This window comes from Misgurnus anguillicaudatus, chromosome 4 (genome assembly GCF_027580225.2).
Source record: "Misgurnus anguillicaudatus chromosome 4, ASM2758022v2, whole genome shotgun sequence".
NCBI lineage: Eukaryota > Metazoa > Chordata > Actinopteri > Cypriniformes > Cobitidae > Misgurnus > Misgurnus anguillicaudatus.
The window spans coordinates 19,512,497-19,530,255 of record NC_073340.2 but is presented as its reverse complement, the minus strand read 5'-3'; the positions used below and the strand labels follow the sequence as shown (position 1 = coordinate 19,530,255).

Genomic DNA, 17,759 nt, shown 5'->3' with positions numbered 1-17,759 from the left:
CCTAGATTAATATAAACCCTGTCCGGGAAACTGCCCCTTTAAGTTTAATCAACTTGAATTTACAATTCATTTAAACTTTTTTTGCCTATTAGGAGTTGCTATAAATTATAAAATTAAGTTGTTTAAGTTAAGTTATTTCAAATAAATTTTTTCTTTTTTTTTTGAGGGCACACGATGCAAAGCTCGTCACAACATGTATTTAGCCCATCATGTGTGTGGCTCGTCATTTCAAAATATGTGTTTTTTTGCGTCAGTTTGAAATGACGCATGATGCATGGTCCACATGACGCAACAAACACATATTTAGAATTTGCCCCCTCGGAAGAGAAGTCAGCGGCCGCCAATGATACGCGGGTTGATCCAAAATGAGCGGGTGCCTCACCCGCAATTACAAGTCATCCAAAATATTTTTAATGATATTTCGTTTCCTGGTTGGTCGGGTCGTTTGAAATAAAGATGCCAATTAACTATTTTAAATAATTACTACTTTTAAAAATGCGGGCCAGGAAGCAGGTTGAGTACAATACACACTCACCTAAAGAATTATTAGGAACACCATACTAATACTGTGTTTGACCCCCTTTCGCCTTCAGAACTGCCTTAATTCTACATGGCATTGATTCATCAGGCATTCTTTAGAAATGTTGGCCCATATTGATAGGATAGCATCTTGCAGTTGATGGAGATTTGTGGGATGCACATCCAGGGCACGAAGCTCCCGTTCCACCACATCCCAAATATGCTCTATTGTGTTGAGATCTGGTGACTGTGGGGGCCATTTTAGTACAGTGAACTCATTGTCATATTCAAGAAACCAATTTGAAAATATTCGAGCTTTGTGACATGGTGCATTATCCTGCTGGAAGTAGCCATTAGAGGATGGGTAAATGGTGGTCATAAAGGGATGGACATGGTCAGAAACAATGCTCAGGTAGGCCGTGGCATTTAAATGATGCCCAATTGGCACTAAGGGGCCTAAAGTGTGACAAGAAAACATCCCCCACACCATTACACCATTACATTAATGAGAAATTGAACAGGTGTTCCTAATAATCCTTTAGGTGAGTGTATACGGGTTAGTAGAAAATGTTGGTCGAGTGCGGTTTGTTTATACATTGACCTGCGCGTCACTGCCGGCCGCCACTGCTCCTCACTAGTTCAACTTAATTGTAATTTTAAGTTGATTCAACTTATAAATGTAAGTGCAACAAGGAATTTTTACAGTGTATCATCATGAACTGAAGTTATTCACTGTAAAATCATTAATGCAAACCATTATGCTATCGTTATGTTGGGTCAAGAGGCACAAGAATATTTGACATCTGATACTTGAGTATCTTTGTGGAGTTTAACAGGCCATATGAACTATCTTTGTATGGACAAAATCTTTACTTATATACTATATAGTTAATACTTATTGGGGCAGTTTCACAGACAGGGTTTAGATTAATCAAGGCCTTAATTATTTTAGGACATTTAAGCAGTTTGTGCAAACATACTTCACAAAAATACATCAGTGATGTGCATTATGAGACAAAACAGTGACACTGATATGTGTTGAGATTTGTCAGTGCAAGATGTTTTTAAATTAAGCTCAAACATGACTAGGACTAGTATAAGCCTGGTCAGGGAAAACGCCCCATTTTCTATTGAAAACCATTCGAATGCGGCTATAGAACAGACCTATTTCCTTTAATATCTCATTCTGCCAGCAAAACAGCCTACACAACATTAGAAATGTTATATTTACTGTATCGGCTTCTACAAAAAGAGCTTAAAACAATGCACCTGTCTATGACCAAGCTGCTGACTGTTCTGGTTTTATCCAGAAGCAGAAGAAATCAGAAACTCTTTGAACTTGTGAATTTGTGACATCCGACCCCTGGAGCTCTTGAGGTTGATGCCTTGTTAAAGCTGTGTTTGAGTTCATTACAAGGCCACAGCTTTGGACTGCCACCCCAGGCCCCAGACAGGTCAGGGAACATTTACCACACATTCCTGGCCAGCTCCTTTTGGAAATACAGTGAGGAGTAACATCAAACATCTCGTTCAGGTACTCTCATCGATCGTCACAACAAGACAAACCTTAAATGTATAATTGTTTAAACCTTTTCTTTCTCTGGGTATAACTAATAAGATTTCACCAAAGAGCAATTAGTCTTTCTTAAAGGAATGCATAAAGTCTGAGCCCCCGACACTTAACCAATGAAATAGCTTGTTGTTCCTCGCTTGTCTCTGTCAAGGCTGGATAGGACAAACTCTTAGATTTACACAGCTTTTTGCGTTATCATGTTCGTCACTGTATCGCGTGCCTAGTTTAGAGACAGTTGTGTTGGTGATCACTGCCGTAATGCCTTTGTGTCTGTCTGAGCAACATGGCCTCCATCGCCTATTATTTCTCATCAAGAGATTAAAGTTGTGGCCTATTCAGATTTTGCAGTCAGTCCAATGTCAGTTAAGATTGACAGCACACCTAAAGATCTCATCTTAGGTGGAAATCTCTGCCCTTCACTTCCTGTCATGCTTGACATTTTAAGACAGGAAGTGGAAGATAAGAGTATTTTGGAAAATAACACACCTTTATGTTTCAGATGTATGGAAAGGATCTTTGCCTTAGGCTGCATGACCGAAGTTAAGTTCAGAGAGGGGAAAAAGTGAAGAGGGATTAAAAAGAGAAGCACCCTTTTATAATTCCTACTCTATTTAAAGCTGGCACATTTTGTGAAACAATTTCTTAATGGAAAAATTGTAGCAGGAAAGACTATGCCAAGTTATGCCAGTATGGATGAAGTCAACATGTCTATAATTTGCAGTTTGTAATTGACTATTTTTAAAGTTGTATGTGTTTCTGTTTAACATTATTATGGCTCATACCTTACCGTCAAGTTAAATGTTTTTTGGGGGAGCTTGTGTCCATAAGAGTATGAAGGGAGGGTTGATAGCCTGAGGATGGGGCTTTTTCTGTCAGAACAGGAACACAGGCTCTGTCAACAGTTCAGGGTTTTTTCCCGCCACACTTTGTGATTGTTAGTTTAAATGCTAAGGGCTTATCAGATGAAAAATGTCAAAACCTTTAAAGAGCACCTATTGTCCAATTCACGTTTTTAAATTTCCTTTGGTCTGTAAGTGTGTATAAGTACATGTTAACGATATGCAAAAGGTACATACTCCAAAGTAAACGATGACACATGTTATTGTCTCCAAAGTAAATCTATTTTCTTGGACTACAAAAAACACACGAATTGTAGGCAACAGTTTACTTCCTGAGATTGGTGATATAGACAAGACCGACATTATCATAATTCCTCCCGCTTCGGACTAACAGCCTGTAAGTTAACTCCTGTTAGCAACCGAATCTTTTTTAAACATGGTAAGGAGCGTCACATTTCCTGCTGACATCAGAGGTATTCAGGTCAATCACAACGTACATATAAGCTGGCCAATCAGAGACACAGAGCTTTTCAAATCCGTGCGTTTCAACAAGAAAGTGAAATCTGGAGCTACAAAAATGTACGGTATGTTGAAAATAATTAGTTTATTTAACCATAAACCACGCGAACACATTGTATTATACCAAATACACAAAATAACATTGTTTTTTAGCAATAAAATAGGTGCCCTTTTTAAAAAAAAATAGTTTGCTTCAAATGACCACAGAACTGTTAGATAATATCTTTGTGTCACCCCTTAATAACAATAGTAAATAAATAGTAAATGATGTGGTTTATATTTTTGATGCATGAATTCAATCATATGATTGGTTCTTTAAACTGGAAGGCGGAACCTCCATGTGACCAGACCAGCCATATTGACTGTTGCATTTACCCCCATTTATAGTAATAGCAGTGCCCAATCTTTTAAAATCTATCATCTTTGCCAAAACTTGTTTTCCTCAAATCAAAGGAAAATGATAGTGTGAATAACAATGATAATGAGACACTTCACATTAACTCTAAACCTGTCCCTGATTGGTTAATTGGAATGTTGTCTCACCTCTCACTTGGAAAAATCAGGAATGCCCAAGTAATTTGTCTCATGAAACCACCAAATGTTTCAAATCACAGGCTACCATAAGCTGGATTTTCCAGGAGAGTCATGCTTTGTGGTTTTAGCTCAAAATTTGTTTTCTTCTCACATTAGTGCAATACTTCAAAAGTGGTGTAAGGATAACACAAATGAAAATTTTGTTTTCATTGGCTCCACCCTAAACCTCCACCTTAAGACACAAACTATTGTGACGTCTGTCAGCCAGGAGCTGCCGCCTGTCACAGTTTATATCAAGGAGCTGTCACAGAGCAGAAACAGCACTGACTAAGGCGGCACTTTCTGCGTAAGTGAGCTGACACCATTGATTAAAGTTGTAATGTTTTACACAACTCCCTGAACCCTACTCAATGAATTGAGTTGGAAGCAGACGTTTGGTTTAGCCAAGATGGTTTTTCCAATTCAGTCCGGAAACCTGACCCGGCATTAGCCAAGTGTCAAACTGCGGTAGCTACAGGCGTCAGCAGCAGTCTAATATAATATATATTATCACTTATATTTAAATGAATATTCTATTCAAACTTATCACTCCTGTCTCCAAAACACACACTATTTCACTCTATAATGTGACAGACACATCAACTTTCTCAATCCGTCCACTATCACTATTTGAAGTATTTTGTGACTTCAGAGATAACCTCATGTGATCTGGATGATCCAGAGAGCACAGGTGTACCCAGTAGTTCTTCATCTTATCCTGAATGAGTGTAACTGTGCTATTCACTTGAGGTTTTGAATCTGCTGTTGGTTATAAGAGCACCTCTGTGCACATGTGTCAGACCCAACTAAGCTTTTTCGCGGACAAAAAATTTAGATTTGTTTGGCAAAAGAATCTTGTCCTTGTTATTTAATGTGTTCTAAATAAGTACAGTTTAACTCAATTTGCTATCTTTGTAATCGTAAGTTAATATATAATCCTGTACCACTTTTGATGTTTAAGTCAGACTTTTCCCATTTTTAAGTGCTATAATTGAGTCCCCAGTGCTTCTATCAACCTAGAAAATGTGAAAAGATTAACCCAGTAACTTAGTTTTGGTAAACTATTCTCTTCAAGCATGTGAAAAAATAGCTAATTGAAATTTGGCTCCCCCTGTGATGTCAGAAGGGGATAATACCGCCACGGCACTGCCATTTAGTGCAGAGATCAACTCATTTGCATTTAAAAGGACATTCCCAAAACTGCACATTTTTACTCACACCTACAAAGTGGCAAATTTAACATCATGTAATAAATTATCTATATGGTATTTTGAGCTAGAACTTGGTACTCTGGGGACACCAAAGATTTATTTCACATCTTAAAAAAGCCTTGTGAAATGTTCTCTTTAAAAGAGACAATGCAACACATTTTTGTTACAGTTTGTAATTATTTTAAATTTGTAAAACAGGTGGTTACTAAATATGTTTGCATTGGGGTTATATAAAGAAGTTAGTTTGTTTGGGGAGGCTGTGGCTCGAGATTCTGGGCTCAATCCCTCGCAATAGACTGGTTCGGAGAATGGATGGATGGATGTTTGTGCAGGGAATTTCCAGGTCTCAGCATGCTTTGCATGGGACTCAATTTGTTTTTGAGTAGAATAGAAGAAGGGGTAAACTTTTTTCACATACGTGAAGTGTATTTTTTATGATGCAGCATTAGGCGGGAGTACCTTTAAAAAAACGTTACCACACAATACAAATATAAAAGCATTTATTTATTAAATCACTTTCTTGACTTAAAGGGGTCATGTTATGAGATTTTTTTTAAAGATATAAAATAAGTATTTGGTGTTCCCAGAGTGCGTAAGTGAAGTTTTAGCTCAAAATAATTTATTAAAGCCTGTTAAAAATTCCACTTTATAGGTCTGAGCAAAAATGTGCTGTTTTTGGGTGTGTCCTTTAAAAAGCAAATGAGCTGATGAAATGCAAACACTGATCGTAATGATGGTGGTTTGTTGCAATTGAAACTTAGTTGTGCTGTCAATTATTTTTTTCCTCTCTCTTTCTCTATGCACTAAATGGCAGTGCCGTGGTTGGATAGTGCAGATAAAGGGGTGGTATATTGTATATTCCTACGTACCTCACAAAACAGGCGAAATCTGAACGACCAAATTTTTCACATGCTTGCAAAGAATGGCTTACCAAACAAAGTTACTGGATTGTTCTTTTTCACGTTTTCAAATAGAAGCACTGGGGACCCAATTATAGCACTTAAACATGGAAAAAGTCAGATTTTCATGCTATATGGGCCCTTTAAATCAATAAAAACCTTCCTTCCGCTGGAAAAAATAGTCCCTGATCAACTGTGAACAGCAACAGAATGTTTTACATAACGTTAAAGGGGCCATGGCACAAGACTTTTTTAAGATGTCAAATAAATCTTTGTTGTCCCCAGAGCACATATGTGAAGTTTCAGCTCAAAACATAATTAAATAATTTATAAATAAATAAATAAATAATTTATTATAGCATGTTTAAATTGCCACTGTGTAGGTGTGTGCAAAAATGTGCCATTTTGGGTGTGTCCTTTAAAATGCAAATGAGCTGATGAAATTCCAACACTGATCACAATGATGGTGGTTTGTTGCAATTAAAACTCAATTGTACATGGCAGTGCTGTGGTTGGATAGTGCAGATTAAGGGGCGGTATTATTATAATAAGAGCTCCTCATGACATCATAAGGAGAGCCAAATTTCAACAACCTATTTTCTCATGCGCCTGTAGAGAATGTTTTACCAAAACTAAGTTATTGGGTTGATCTTTTTCACATTTTATAGGTTGATAGAAGCACTGGGGACCCAATCACAGCACTTAAACATGGAAAAAGTCAGATTTTCATGTCATGGCCCCTTTAACATTGCTAAGGGTGCCGTGCAGAAGCAGTGGTCGTAGCGGTGTTTTATCATAAATAAAGCACAACTATTGACCAATTAGAATCAAGGACTGGAACTAACTTTTTTATAATAGTGTTTAATGTTTTGTTATGTTGGTATTTTGGGATTGAGAGTGGAAGACAGGCTACTATGTATGTGTGTACATTATTTTTAAAAAATCAACGTTATGTGCTGTAATGATAATATGTGCTGTTTAGCTTGTAGTTAACTACAATAAATTCTACTTAGTTTTAATAGGTTGTGTCTTGGGGCTAACAATTCAGCCTAACGTGAAAACAAAACTTAACTTAGTTTCCAGTGCCAATATTGAATTAAAGGTATTTTCTACTGATATTGATCTAGTATTTTTTAGGTAATTTTCTTCTGGCTAGGCTATCTGTTTCAACTCACCCTCCTTTCCCTAAGTGGCCCCCTTTATTCCTTAACATCCTTGATCTTTTCACACTGAATTGCAGCTGGTGGATTTGCTTGCGGTATCATTAAAGCGGTGACACTGGCTGACGTGAGGGGGGTTATAAAGGGTGTATAATGACATTCCTCTCCTCAGAGATGAGTCAAGTCCCATTGAAGCCAGCAGGAGACCAGGTCAGAATGCTTACTGGCTTCCCAGTAATTTTCTGATATAGTTTTATGTATTTGTCTATATTTCCATTTAAAAAAAAACTCTTTCCTCTTTGCAAGCCTTTGGTATAATAAAACAAAACGTGGCTATATATTACATTTATAATAATAGACTCTGAATGAATAGTATTATTGCTTTATAGTACTTGAGCGCATAAGTGGTATTGATACTTTTATAAGACTTTAACTGTGATTTATTGTTGTTTTGGAGCTCAGTTGCCCCCGTCTCTATTTACGTTGTATACAAGCCATAACTTGATCAATTAGTGTCAGTCTTTTTCTGAGCCCATGTCCTGATAGATAACAGATGAACGTCAGTGGAAACAGCCAGCTGGATTCGAACGCATGGTGGCTTTGGGGTGCTGTTGTGGGAAGAAGCCACAAATACTGTGTTCCTTTCTGTCTGGTATTTGTGACTGCAGATTGTGTCTCAGTCTGAGAGGAGCTCAGCTCGCTCATCATCTGTAATGCATGTGAAATTGAACAAAGCTAGACGGGCTGATCTGTTTCAATAGCTCTGCCTCCTTACGACTAAGCTTAATTAGTTCATCTCGAGAGGATAAAGTCGGATATTAGTGGCCTGGTAAGCTGTTGAAACAGATTAGGAATTGGGATGATTATTGCATACTGTTTATCATTGTAAAACCATTCAGATGTGGGCACATTTAAGGGAGGGAGGTTTAACTGAGAAGATAAGAAATGCGTATGACTGTCACAAATTTGGAGACACAAAAATTGTAATACACAATGAATGCTCATCACATGTACGATGTACAATTGAGAACACACTATAAAAAGTAAAACTTTGCTTATATCTACTAAAAATACTTTAAAAATAAAAAAATGACGTTTGTTGGTGTAGCCTAAAGTCAGTTGATTTAGTTATATTAAATTAAGTATCAATATCAAATATTAAATTGTTCGCACAAAAATGTGCAGATCTCTCTGAAACAACAATGAATGTTCATCACATGTATGATGTACAATTGAGAACACACTATAAAAAGTAAAACTATATTAAATTACAGCTTAAACTTAATAAAACATTTTACCTACCTGACAGTAGCATTTTAAACTGAATATTTCTAAATAATAACTATTGCACATTGTTGCTCTGCAGGGTTGTTAGAGCAAAGTGCATTAATATAAATTCGGTTTTATTGTTGTGTTATGCCGAAGTTGTCAGTAAATGTTTTACTTGCACCTGTCCTTGGTTCTGTGATGCTCCTGAACTTTATACTTCTTTCTTCAACTAGACGATAAAAGATAAATGGATGCTGTCTTACCCCTCAGCATCTGCCCTAAAGTTTCTCTTTATATCCATCTCTCATCTTTTTCAAATTCGTTATCCAAATCAAATACGCATTGTTAATGGCTGAATATAACACCACTGTCATACAAACCAGCTTTAGTGAGAACAGCTGCAGGACAATTATACTATTCTGCTTTTTGTCTGTGTTGTTTGGTGGCATTGCTATGTGTGTAAAGCCATGCAAATATTAATGCTTTAGCCCCTTGGCCTTTGTGTGTAAATGTATGAATACAACTGCATGTTTGGCAGCCGTCGTTTCATAAACGAAACCAGAAGATGCTGGTGGTTTGGACGGAGAGTGCGGCGGGGACCACATGCTAACTGGGACTACTAAAGCACATTAGTTCTGACAAGTATTGTATCATGGGCCGGGGGGCTTTTGTTGTATGCCTACACAAATATTTTTGCAAGAAGATTCATGTTACAAGAAAACCCAGTGAGGTCAGTGGTATATTGAGGATGGGGTAATTAGTGAAACTATGACATATCGGCAACAGTTTGAGGTAAATATGATCCATGCAGAAAACGTTTTGAACATGCAGTAAGTGTTTTAACAGTAGTCTGGCATGCAATCCGAATCATAGATAAAAACAAGGGTAAACTTTATTTTTAGTAATAGTAAAAACAGATAATAAAGTAACTAATTGTTTAATTTTTAATTCATTTATGGTTATAGTAAAGTATATTACTAAATAATTATGGTTTGAAAAACATCACATTTCGAATATCACAGTGGTGCTAAATGTTTCAGTTTTAAATGAATAAACAGCACATGTTCAGTGTTTACGTAATCTCATTTCAGTATACTTTTAATGTGGATTGCACTGCAAAATAGGCAAAGTCTATTCGGTTATTTAAATAATTTTTTAAATACACAGTAATGTCATATTTGAACTCGTTTTCCTCCCACAAATGTTATTCTAAAGCATATGACTTCAATATTTTTTTTTAAGAATTATAGTGTAATGATGCTAGGGTTAAACCACAATGAATTTATTGAGACCCAAGCCAAGGGACAACCACACTAATACCCCAATTAACACTCCTAACACGGCTGGAGAGCTCAAGACAACAGTAGACCCCATCCGAAAGCGTAACACCTTAACTTAACCTTATCTCTGACAAACACTCTTCGTCCGTCACTCGCAGAACAAAACAGCATTCATTCCTTTTTTAATTTCAAGATTTCCTAATTTAATATAAATGGTCCCTGGTAAAACACGACAGCAAGGAAAAGACATACTAGCCTTTTCCGTCCCACCAGCGGCTGAGGTTAAGATTCTTTGGACTGAGCTGGGAACCTTTTTCCACGCAGTCAACCGAAAGCCTTCTGTATTTACTGCCCTCTGAAAAATGATCGTTGACCACCATTCTCCCCAGTGCTACTGGAGAAAGTGATGTAGAAAGTGGAGATCGTTGCTACTCACCACCAGATGGGATAGCCTCCAAGCACCCGAGAACTGGACAACCACATCCACATGAGATATCCAACCAGGTACAAATCCATGAGGTGTCTTGTGTGGATGGAAATGTCTATTGATCAACGCATAGAATTCCTAAAAATTAAGTTCCAGTAGATTGATGATTCAAAGTAATTTTTTGGGTGAAATATGAAAGGAAGCCCCCCCAAAAAAAATTCTCCTGGCTTTGCTGCTTCCTTGACTTGGGTAAGGAAAGTGTGCCTGTCTCCCAGTAGTTAAGAGAGTAAGTGTCTCTTTCACACACTCGCACACACGCTCCTACCCGTCTTCTGATTCCCTCCCTCTCACTAAGGTTCTTCCCTAAGGTACATATCTTTTTCTCTCCCCACTTTTTCCCCTTAGGATCATCAGGGCCAATATTAGAGAGAGAGAGAGGGGGGAAAAACGACAAGCGAGGTTTGGAGATGTCAGCTGGCAAGCCAATCACAGAGCATGGCCTTAGGTTACGCAAAAAAAATTATTATTCCTGCCCATCTGTCAATCATGCACCACCCCCTGGTAATGTAGCAAAGAAAGAAAGAAAAAGACAGCAGAGAGAGAAAGAGAGAGAGAGAGAAAGAGAGAGGAGGCAGGGAGGGAATAGGAATAAAAGGGTGTGGGGATTGGAGTTTTAGAGAGATGGATTTGTCTTATTAAGATCCATACTGTCTATTTTAATGTCAAGGAAGTCCATCTGTGGCAGACGGTGTGGTAAATCGGGCCTGGTGTAGCTGGCTTCACTTTTAAGCATGGCATGCCTGAACTAATTGTATCGGATACATGTGCATGCAACGCGCATCGAGAAGTCTTGGAGAATTTTGATGATAGCGTCTTCGCCTTGTGACGATGCAACACAAAGGAACCACAATAAAAAGCCATAAAAGCTGGTGTTGCAGGGCCAGGCATGCAGTTTTCTATGCCCCAGTGGCCCAAAGGCAGCACATTTTACATAAACACTATTGTCATTCGGATGGACTTAGGGCAGACGCTGCTGAGAAAGAGACAGGGCACTAAAAGATGACAATGCATTGTACTCTAATGTAGCCTCTGTCTTAGAGAGCCTAAGCAAGGGTTAACTATAGTTTCAGGTAAAAAACAGAAGGCATTTTAGCAACAAATTACATTTATTCGCTTTCAGAGAGAAGTTTTATAGGTGTTGTTAATTTCCAGCCCAGTCTCACGGAGTTGCGTATAAATAGCACGAAGTGTAAAAATCGTGCAATACATACGCCAAATTCCACTTTGGCGTGCATATGATACGCCAGTCCTTCCCATTCACTTAAACGGTGCATCTTTTTTTGTCGTTTTATTTATTGGTTTCTCTATTTTTTTGCTTTTTTTTTACCATTTTCACTCGGGTTTAGGGTTAGAACAACTTTTTGTTATATAAAAATGACATCCTAACCCAAACCCCAACTCTAACCCAAACTCCAAGCGACCATGGCTTAAATACGGCCAAAAACATGGAGAAACCTGTATATTAAAGGCGGAGTCCACGATGTTTGCAAGCCAATGTTGATATTTGAAATCACCTAAACAAACACGCCCCTACCCCAATAGAATCTGGATCTTCGGTTGATAGACCCGCCCCACACATACGCAACCCGGCAAGGATGTCGGTTAGTAGACACGCTCCTTAACTGCTGATTGGCTATAAGTGTGTTTTGGTAGTCGGCCCGTCTCCTTTTCCAAAGCGTTTTTCAAACAGCGTGGACTCCGCCTTTAAATAACCTCATTAAGCAAATCTCAAATCTAACCCTAAACCCAAGCGAAAATGGTTTAAAAAACAGAAAAAAATTGAGAAACCAATAAATAAAATGACAAAAAAGATGCACCGTTTAAGTGAATGGGAAGGACTGGCGTATGATATGCACGCCAAAGTGGAATTTGGCGTATGTATTGCACGATTTTTACACTTCGTGCTATTTATACTCATCTACGTGAGACTGGGTAGTAAATTCCCAAAAAGTGTTTCCATTGTTCTACATTTATCATAATCAAGATGAAATTTAAATGAGACTTTATTTTAATAAAAAATAACAGTAATTTTAGTATAATATGAAATAGTCAACTGAAGATTCTCATTTTACCATTGACTCACCCCACTGGAGTTTGTTACTGTTGAGATGTTGCTCTTTTACATCTCAGGAGTCTTAGGGGCTGTCCACACGGAGACGCGTATCACTGTATACCTATAAATTTGTTATCGTATTGGCGTTTCATCCACACGGATCCGGCGTTTTGGGAGACTGAATCCAATATTTTTTGAAACCGGGTCCTAAAGTGGATAAATCTGAAACCGACACCCTTGCGGTTTCGTCTGTACAGCCAATCCGTATATTTTGTGAAGCGAAAACGTCATCACATCACGTGTCGGAAGCGTCACACGTAACAGTAACAACAATAACGGCGGACTACGTGATTGTGTTCGTGCTACAGAAGCTACTAAAGCCTACTAGCTTTATTACAGCAAAATCTATTGCTTCTATGCAATTGTGGTGACCAACAAGCAATAATGGTTATGTTGGTTATGCGCATGCTCAAAGTCTTCTTCTCTGTGTATAGTGTATATCTGTGGCAGAATTGCAGCGCCCCATACTGGTCCGGCATATATACTACACCGCTTTTAGTCTGTTTCAGTGGTTTCGTGTTTACGGATTATTTTTTTAGACCAAGGAAAAAAAATGATCGGATAGGGAATGCACCGGCTTCGTGTGGACATAGCCTTAATGGCAGGGTTGCCAGGTTTTCATAGCAAAACCTGTCCAATTGCTACTCAAAATTAGCTCAAAACTAGCCCATTCACGTTTCGAAGGGGGTCCTTCGGTAAAAATTAAGGGGTTCTTCTGGCGTTACAGGGGTAAAATCTTCATTTTGGCAGGATTCATCTGCTAAAATTCGCATTTCTGTGGCTAAATATCACATTATTTTTGTTGCTTTAACCCACGGACATGAAAAACAGACAACAGTTTTAAAGTAGCCCAATTCTATGGGAATACTGTAGACTTGGCAACCCTGCTTAATGGAGTTCTCAATGATCCCGCTCTATCAACTTTGTCTCAAATGTTTGGATGTTGGTCCTTTCTATGGAAAAATAAATGAATGAATCAAGTCATCGCATGCATTAAATGTGTAGAGCTATACAATGAATAAAATATTTGCACTTTAAAGGAACTATCAGTAATGTTTGAGTTCTAAATAAAAAATTTGAAGGTCCTTTTTCTCTTTAATTAGGTAATACGGCAACCCATTTGATGGCCAGAGACAAATACGTAATAAAGATATTATAAGTAGCTAGCAGTGATGTGCGGGTTGATCCAAAATGAGCCTATGGTCACCCGCAGTTACGAGTCATCCAAAAATATTTTTAAATAATATTCGGGTCGCGGCCGGTTGGGTCGTTTGAAATAAAGTTGGCAATTAACTATTTTAAACAATTACTACTTTTTAAAAATGCAGGTCGTTTACATTTTTTTTGTGGTCCGAGTTTTGTGGTCGGGTGCGGGTTGTTTATAGATTGACCCGCGCATCACTGGCAGCTAGCAAGAAAGCTGTAACTACAAAGTGGTCAAATCCTCCAAAAAAGTCCAATGAATAAACATTGTGTTGGATTTTCAATGCATGGAGAAAATTATTTTTCTAAATCAGCAAGTGATTATTTTTGCAATACTGGGATAAATGGAATCTCTGACTTGTACTGTAGGACTTGATGTAGAATTTAATTTGTTTTATGTATGAAAGTGTACAAACTCCTGCTAAGTTTTGCTTTAATTGGTATGAAAAAAATCAAATTTTAAAACATGTATTTCTGAAACACTTAACTCTTCTCAACTCTGTCATCTTGGCAAATCTTCAATTCAATTTTATTTATAAAGTGCTTTTCACAATTGGTTATTGCATCAAAGCAGCTTTACATTAAAATAAGCAGGGGAAACACAGAAAAATCAACAGACAATATAAGGATCAAAATACAGCCAATGTCAGCTGACTCCCCGGGGTTGAAAAAACACCTAGGAGAAAAACCTTAGGGAGGAACAAAAAGTCCTAGGAGGAAAAAAACCCTTGGGAGATATATATATATATATATAAAAATAAATTATATATATTTAAATGGGATGTAAACGGTATGTAAACGGATAAGGAGATTTAACGGGTTCCGTCGTTCGTCAGGCATCAACTGGGCATCACGTTGAAGGGCGGCCATTAGATCAGTGGTGTGTTGACCTCCACAGCAGCCGAAACTGGGTCTGTTTGTCTTAATGTCCTTGGGTTCGAGGACGAGACAGGGAGAGAGAAACAAAATCCTATTAGCGTAGGGGTCGTTTGCATGTAATGCAAGTGTCACACAGTGTTGTGTTTTAATATATGCTCGGTTCCAGACAGGCTAGTTATTGCAGCATAAGTAAATTACCCAGATGAGTTATGTGAATGCTTTGTTCCGTACAAGCGAACTATTGCGACATAAGTGTAATGTACTAGACAAATTATGTGAATGCTTTGTTAAAGAAAAAAGTCTTAAGTTTAGATTTAAAGTGATCGACTGTGTCTGATTCACGGACATCAGTTGGCAAAATCATTCCAGAGCTTAGGGGCTAAGTAGGAAAAGGATCTACCACCTTTAGACACTTTTGATATTCTAGGGATAGAATTTTGCAACTGCAATGTATGTGGTGGATTGTATTCTGATATGAATTCTCTAAGATACGAAGGTGCTAGGCCATTTAAGGCTTTGTAGGTGAGTATTTTAAATTTTATGCGATATTTGACTGGCAGCCAGTGTAAAGATGCCAAAATTGGGCTTATGTGGTCATACTTCTTAGAACGATTAAGCACTCTTGCAGCGGTGTTTTGAACTAGCTGAAGCCTGTTTACAGTCCAGTCGGAGACATCGTAAGACATCCCTTCTGAAACTGTGAAGGAGAAATGTAAGAATATTAGGATTTATTTGTCAGGATTAAAAAGCAGGAGATTGACCTGTCTCGTTGCTGTTTAGAAGAAATAACTTTAGGAGATATGAAACATGTCAAATATGTCCACAGAAAATTAATTCTAAAAGTTTTCTCAACTATCATTACGTTAATGCCCGTCTCATAACTATGAAGTTTTTATTAGTGGTATTGTACAGGCAGTGGTTGAATAAAACCAATCCTAAAATTTATTCCATCTCTGTTTATGTGAAACAATGGTGCTAAATAGTACTTAAAGCTCATAATCAAAAGGGAACGCATTTTAGAGCTACAGAGCACCTATAGCACCTCTGTAGAACCATAAGTGGTCCTAAAGCACCATAGCACCACTTATGGTTCAACATAGCACAATTTGATTCTACACAGGTGCTACACAGGTTATGCCCAGCACCAAAAATGGTTCCCCCATGATTACGATCCAGTGAACCACTTTGAGTGCTATTTAGCACCATTTTTTTGAGTGGAGGTAACTATGTTTCTCACGCACACAGCAGGGAGATGGACTGTGTGCAGCCACCACAGGAGTCAGTGAACGACACAGACATCTATGACCGTTCTCTAGAGGTCATATTTCCATTGCTTCATTCTTTGCCTTTATTCTCCCACATCAAAAGAGGCCAAAGCACAACCTGACTGTGGCTGCGCTTCGAGGCATGGTAGGTCATTCTGATATACACCACGTTCTTCTTGAAAGCTTGTCAAAATGTCTTTTGCGCGGAGTTCAGTTTAATGTGTGTATTTAAGGCCATGCAAAGATTAAAATTAATGTGAATTCAGTGATTGAAATTAAACTTTGATTGCTCCCTTATAGATTCAAAGTCTCATAGTATCATATATTGTGAGACTTTAGGCTGGAATTCACAAACAACATTTTATTAACAACAGACCAATATACAATACTATAAATGGTGATGGATAAATAGGATATAGACAACTGGCAGCTGAAAATTAAGCTAAAGAGTGGTGTTGAAGACATTGTGAAATATTACATTCATAAGTACAATTTCAGAAAAAAAAGGGTACAAAAGTTGTCACTGGAACGTGGTGGCTGGTGACTTCTCTTCTGAGGAGCGCAAATTCAAAATATGTGTTCGAAGTGTCATGTGAACCTATGTGCATCATGTGTCGTGTCAAAATACGTGCCTGTTATACACGTGTCAAGTGTTAATGCTAATAGAGAAGATCACGTTTACAAAATACTTGCAACACACTAACTTAACACTAAACTCTGATTACATGTGAGATTAATCGAGTATCTGGCAAACACGAGGGTCTGTTTTATCATAAACTTCTTCAAAGCGCCTGCAGCAGGCACGTATTTTGACATGACGCGTGATGCACATAGGTTTACATGCCGCGCCAAACACAAGGTTTGACATGACGAGCCACACACATGATGAGCTAAATACATGGTTTGACAAGCTTCGCATTGTGCGCCCCCCTCAAAAAGAAGTCACCGGCCGCCACTGCTGGGACGGTCCCTATAAAAGGTCCACATATGTACAATTTTATACTTTCTATATAATTTCGATAATTCTATAGTTTGACATTAACTGAGTTGGAAAAAGTGTTCAACCAGTGGTGTAGTCTACATCATACGCAGGTATACGCCGTATACCCACTAGAAATTGTCAAGGATTTCCGTATACCCACTAAAAATAGCTTGAGGATGCGTAACAGCATGGTTTTCTGACATTTCAAACTTTTAGTCATAATTCAGATGTAAAGCACTGACCAGTAGCATGCTACACTTGCTATTTTAGCGGGTTGAACTGCATATATATATTTGGTGGTTTGAATTCCTGCCGAACTGCGCGATCCGATTCGCGTATGAAATCAAATTACCATAGCGGCACGAAAGTGACTGGGGAGCAGACTGGTGTGGCACCAGAAGAACCCACATGCGGGTGACAGCAAAGTACCGCGAGAGCGATTGCATTTATCACATGGAGAAATCTGCTTTGAATCGCTCTCGCGGTACTTTGACATCACCAAAGGGTCTGCTTAGCGCCAAATGAAGTCGAACCTGCAGTGTAGCTGCTCACGCGACACTGTAAACAAACCATGTGAAGTGATTGAGCTGCTGCAATATAAAATCCGGAGAGTTAACAACGCACATGTGAGTAAACAACATTTAAAACATCAGTCCAGTTTATTACTTTATCTGGAGGTAAGGCTCCAAATGCAATAAAATAAGCCCGTAATTATATCCTGATGGTTTTAGCTTTCAGCATGTTTGCTTGTGGTTCATAGTGTCCCAGCAAACATAAGGTCAGCGGTCCACCGGCGGACCACCAGCGGCAAAGTTGGCGGTCCACTGGCGGATGCCGTCAGCGGCTCGCCGGAGTTTTGCCCATCGTTTTTCCAGCGGACCACCAGCGGCAGCCGCTACTTTTTCGACGGAGGTCCGCTGTCGGACCGCTGCCCCAGATAACATAAGGCCAGCGGACCAGCGGCGGTCCACCGGCGGATGCCGCCAGC

At 38.5% G+C, this 17,759-nt stretch overlaps 1 protein-coding gene across 1 annotated transcript in view; it reads right to left on the bottom strand.

The window, feature by feature from the left end:
* The window catches only part of wnt3 (wingless-type MMTV integration site family, member 3), a 28,491-nt gene extending 17,610 nt beyond the window's left edge, over positions 1–10,881 (bottom strand). The window contains exon 1 of the mRNA XM_055176379.2: positions 10,279–10,881. Within this exon, the coding sequence (XP_055032354.1) occupies positions 10,279–10,358 (80 nt within the window). The 5' untranslated portion in view covers positions 10,359–10,881. The remainder of the gene's footprint in view (positions 1–10,278) is intronic.
* Positions 10,882–17,759: the final 6,878 nt, after the last annotated feature.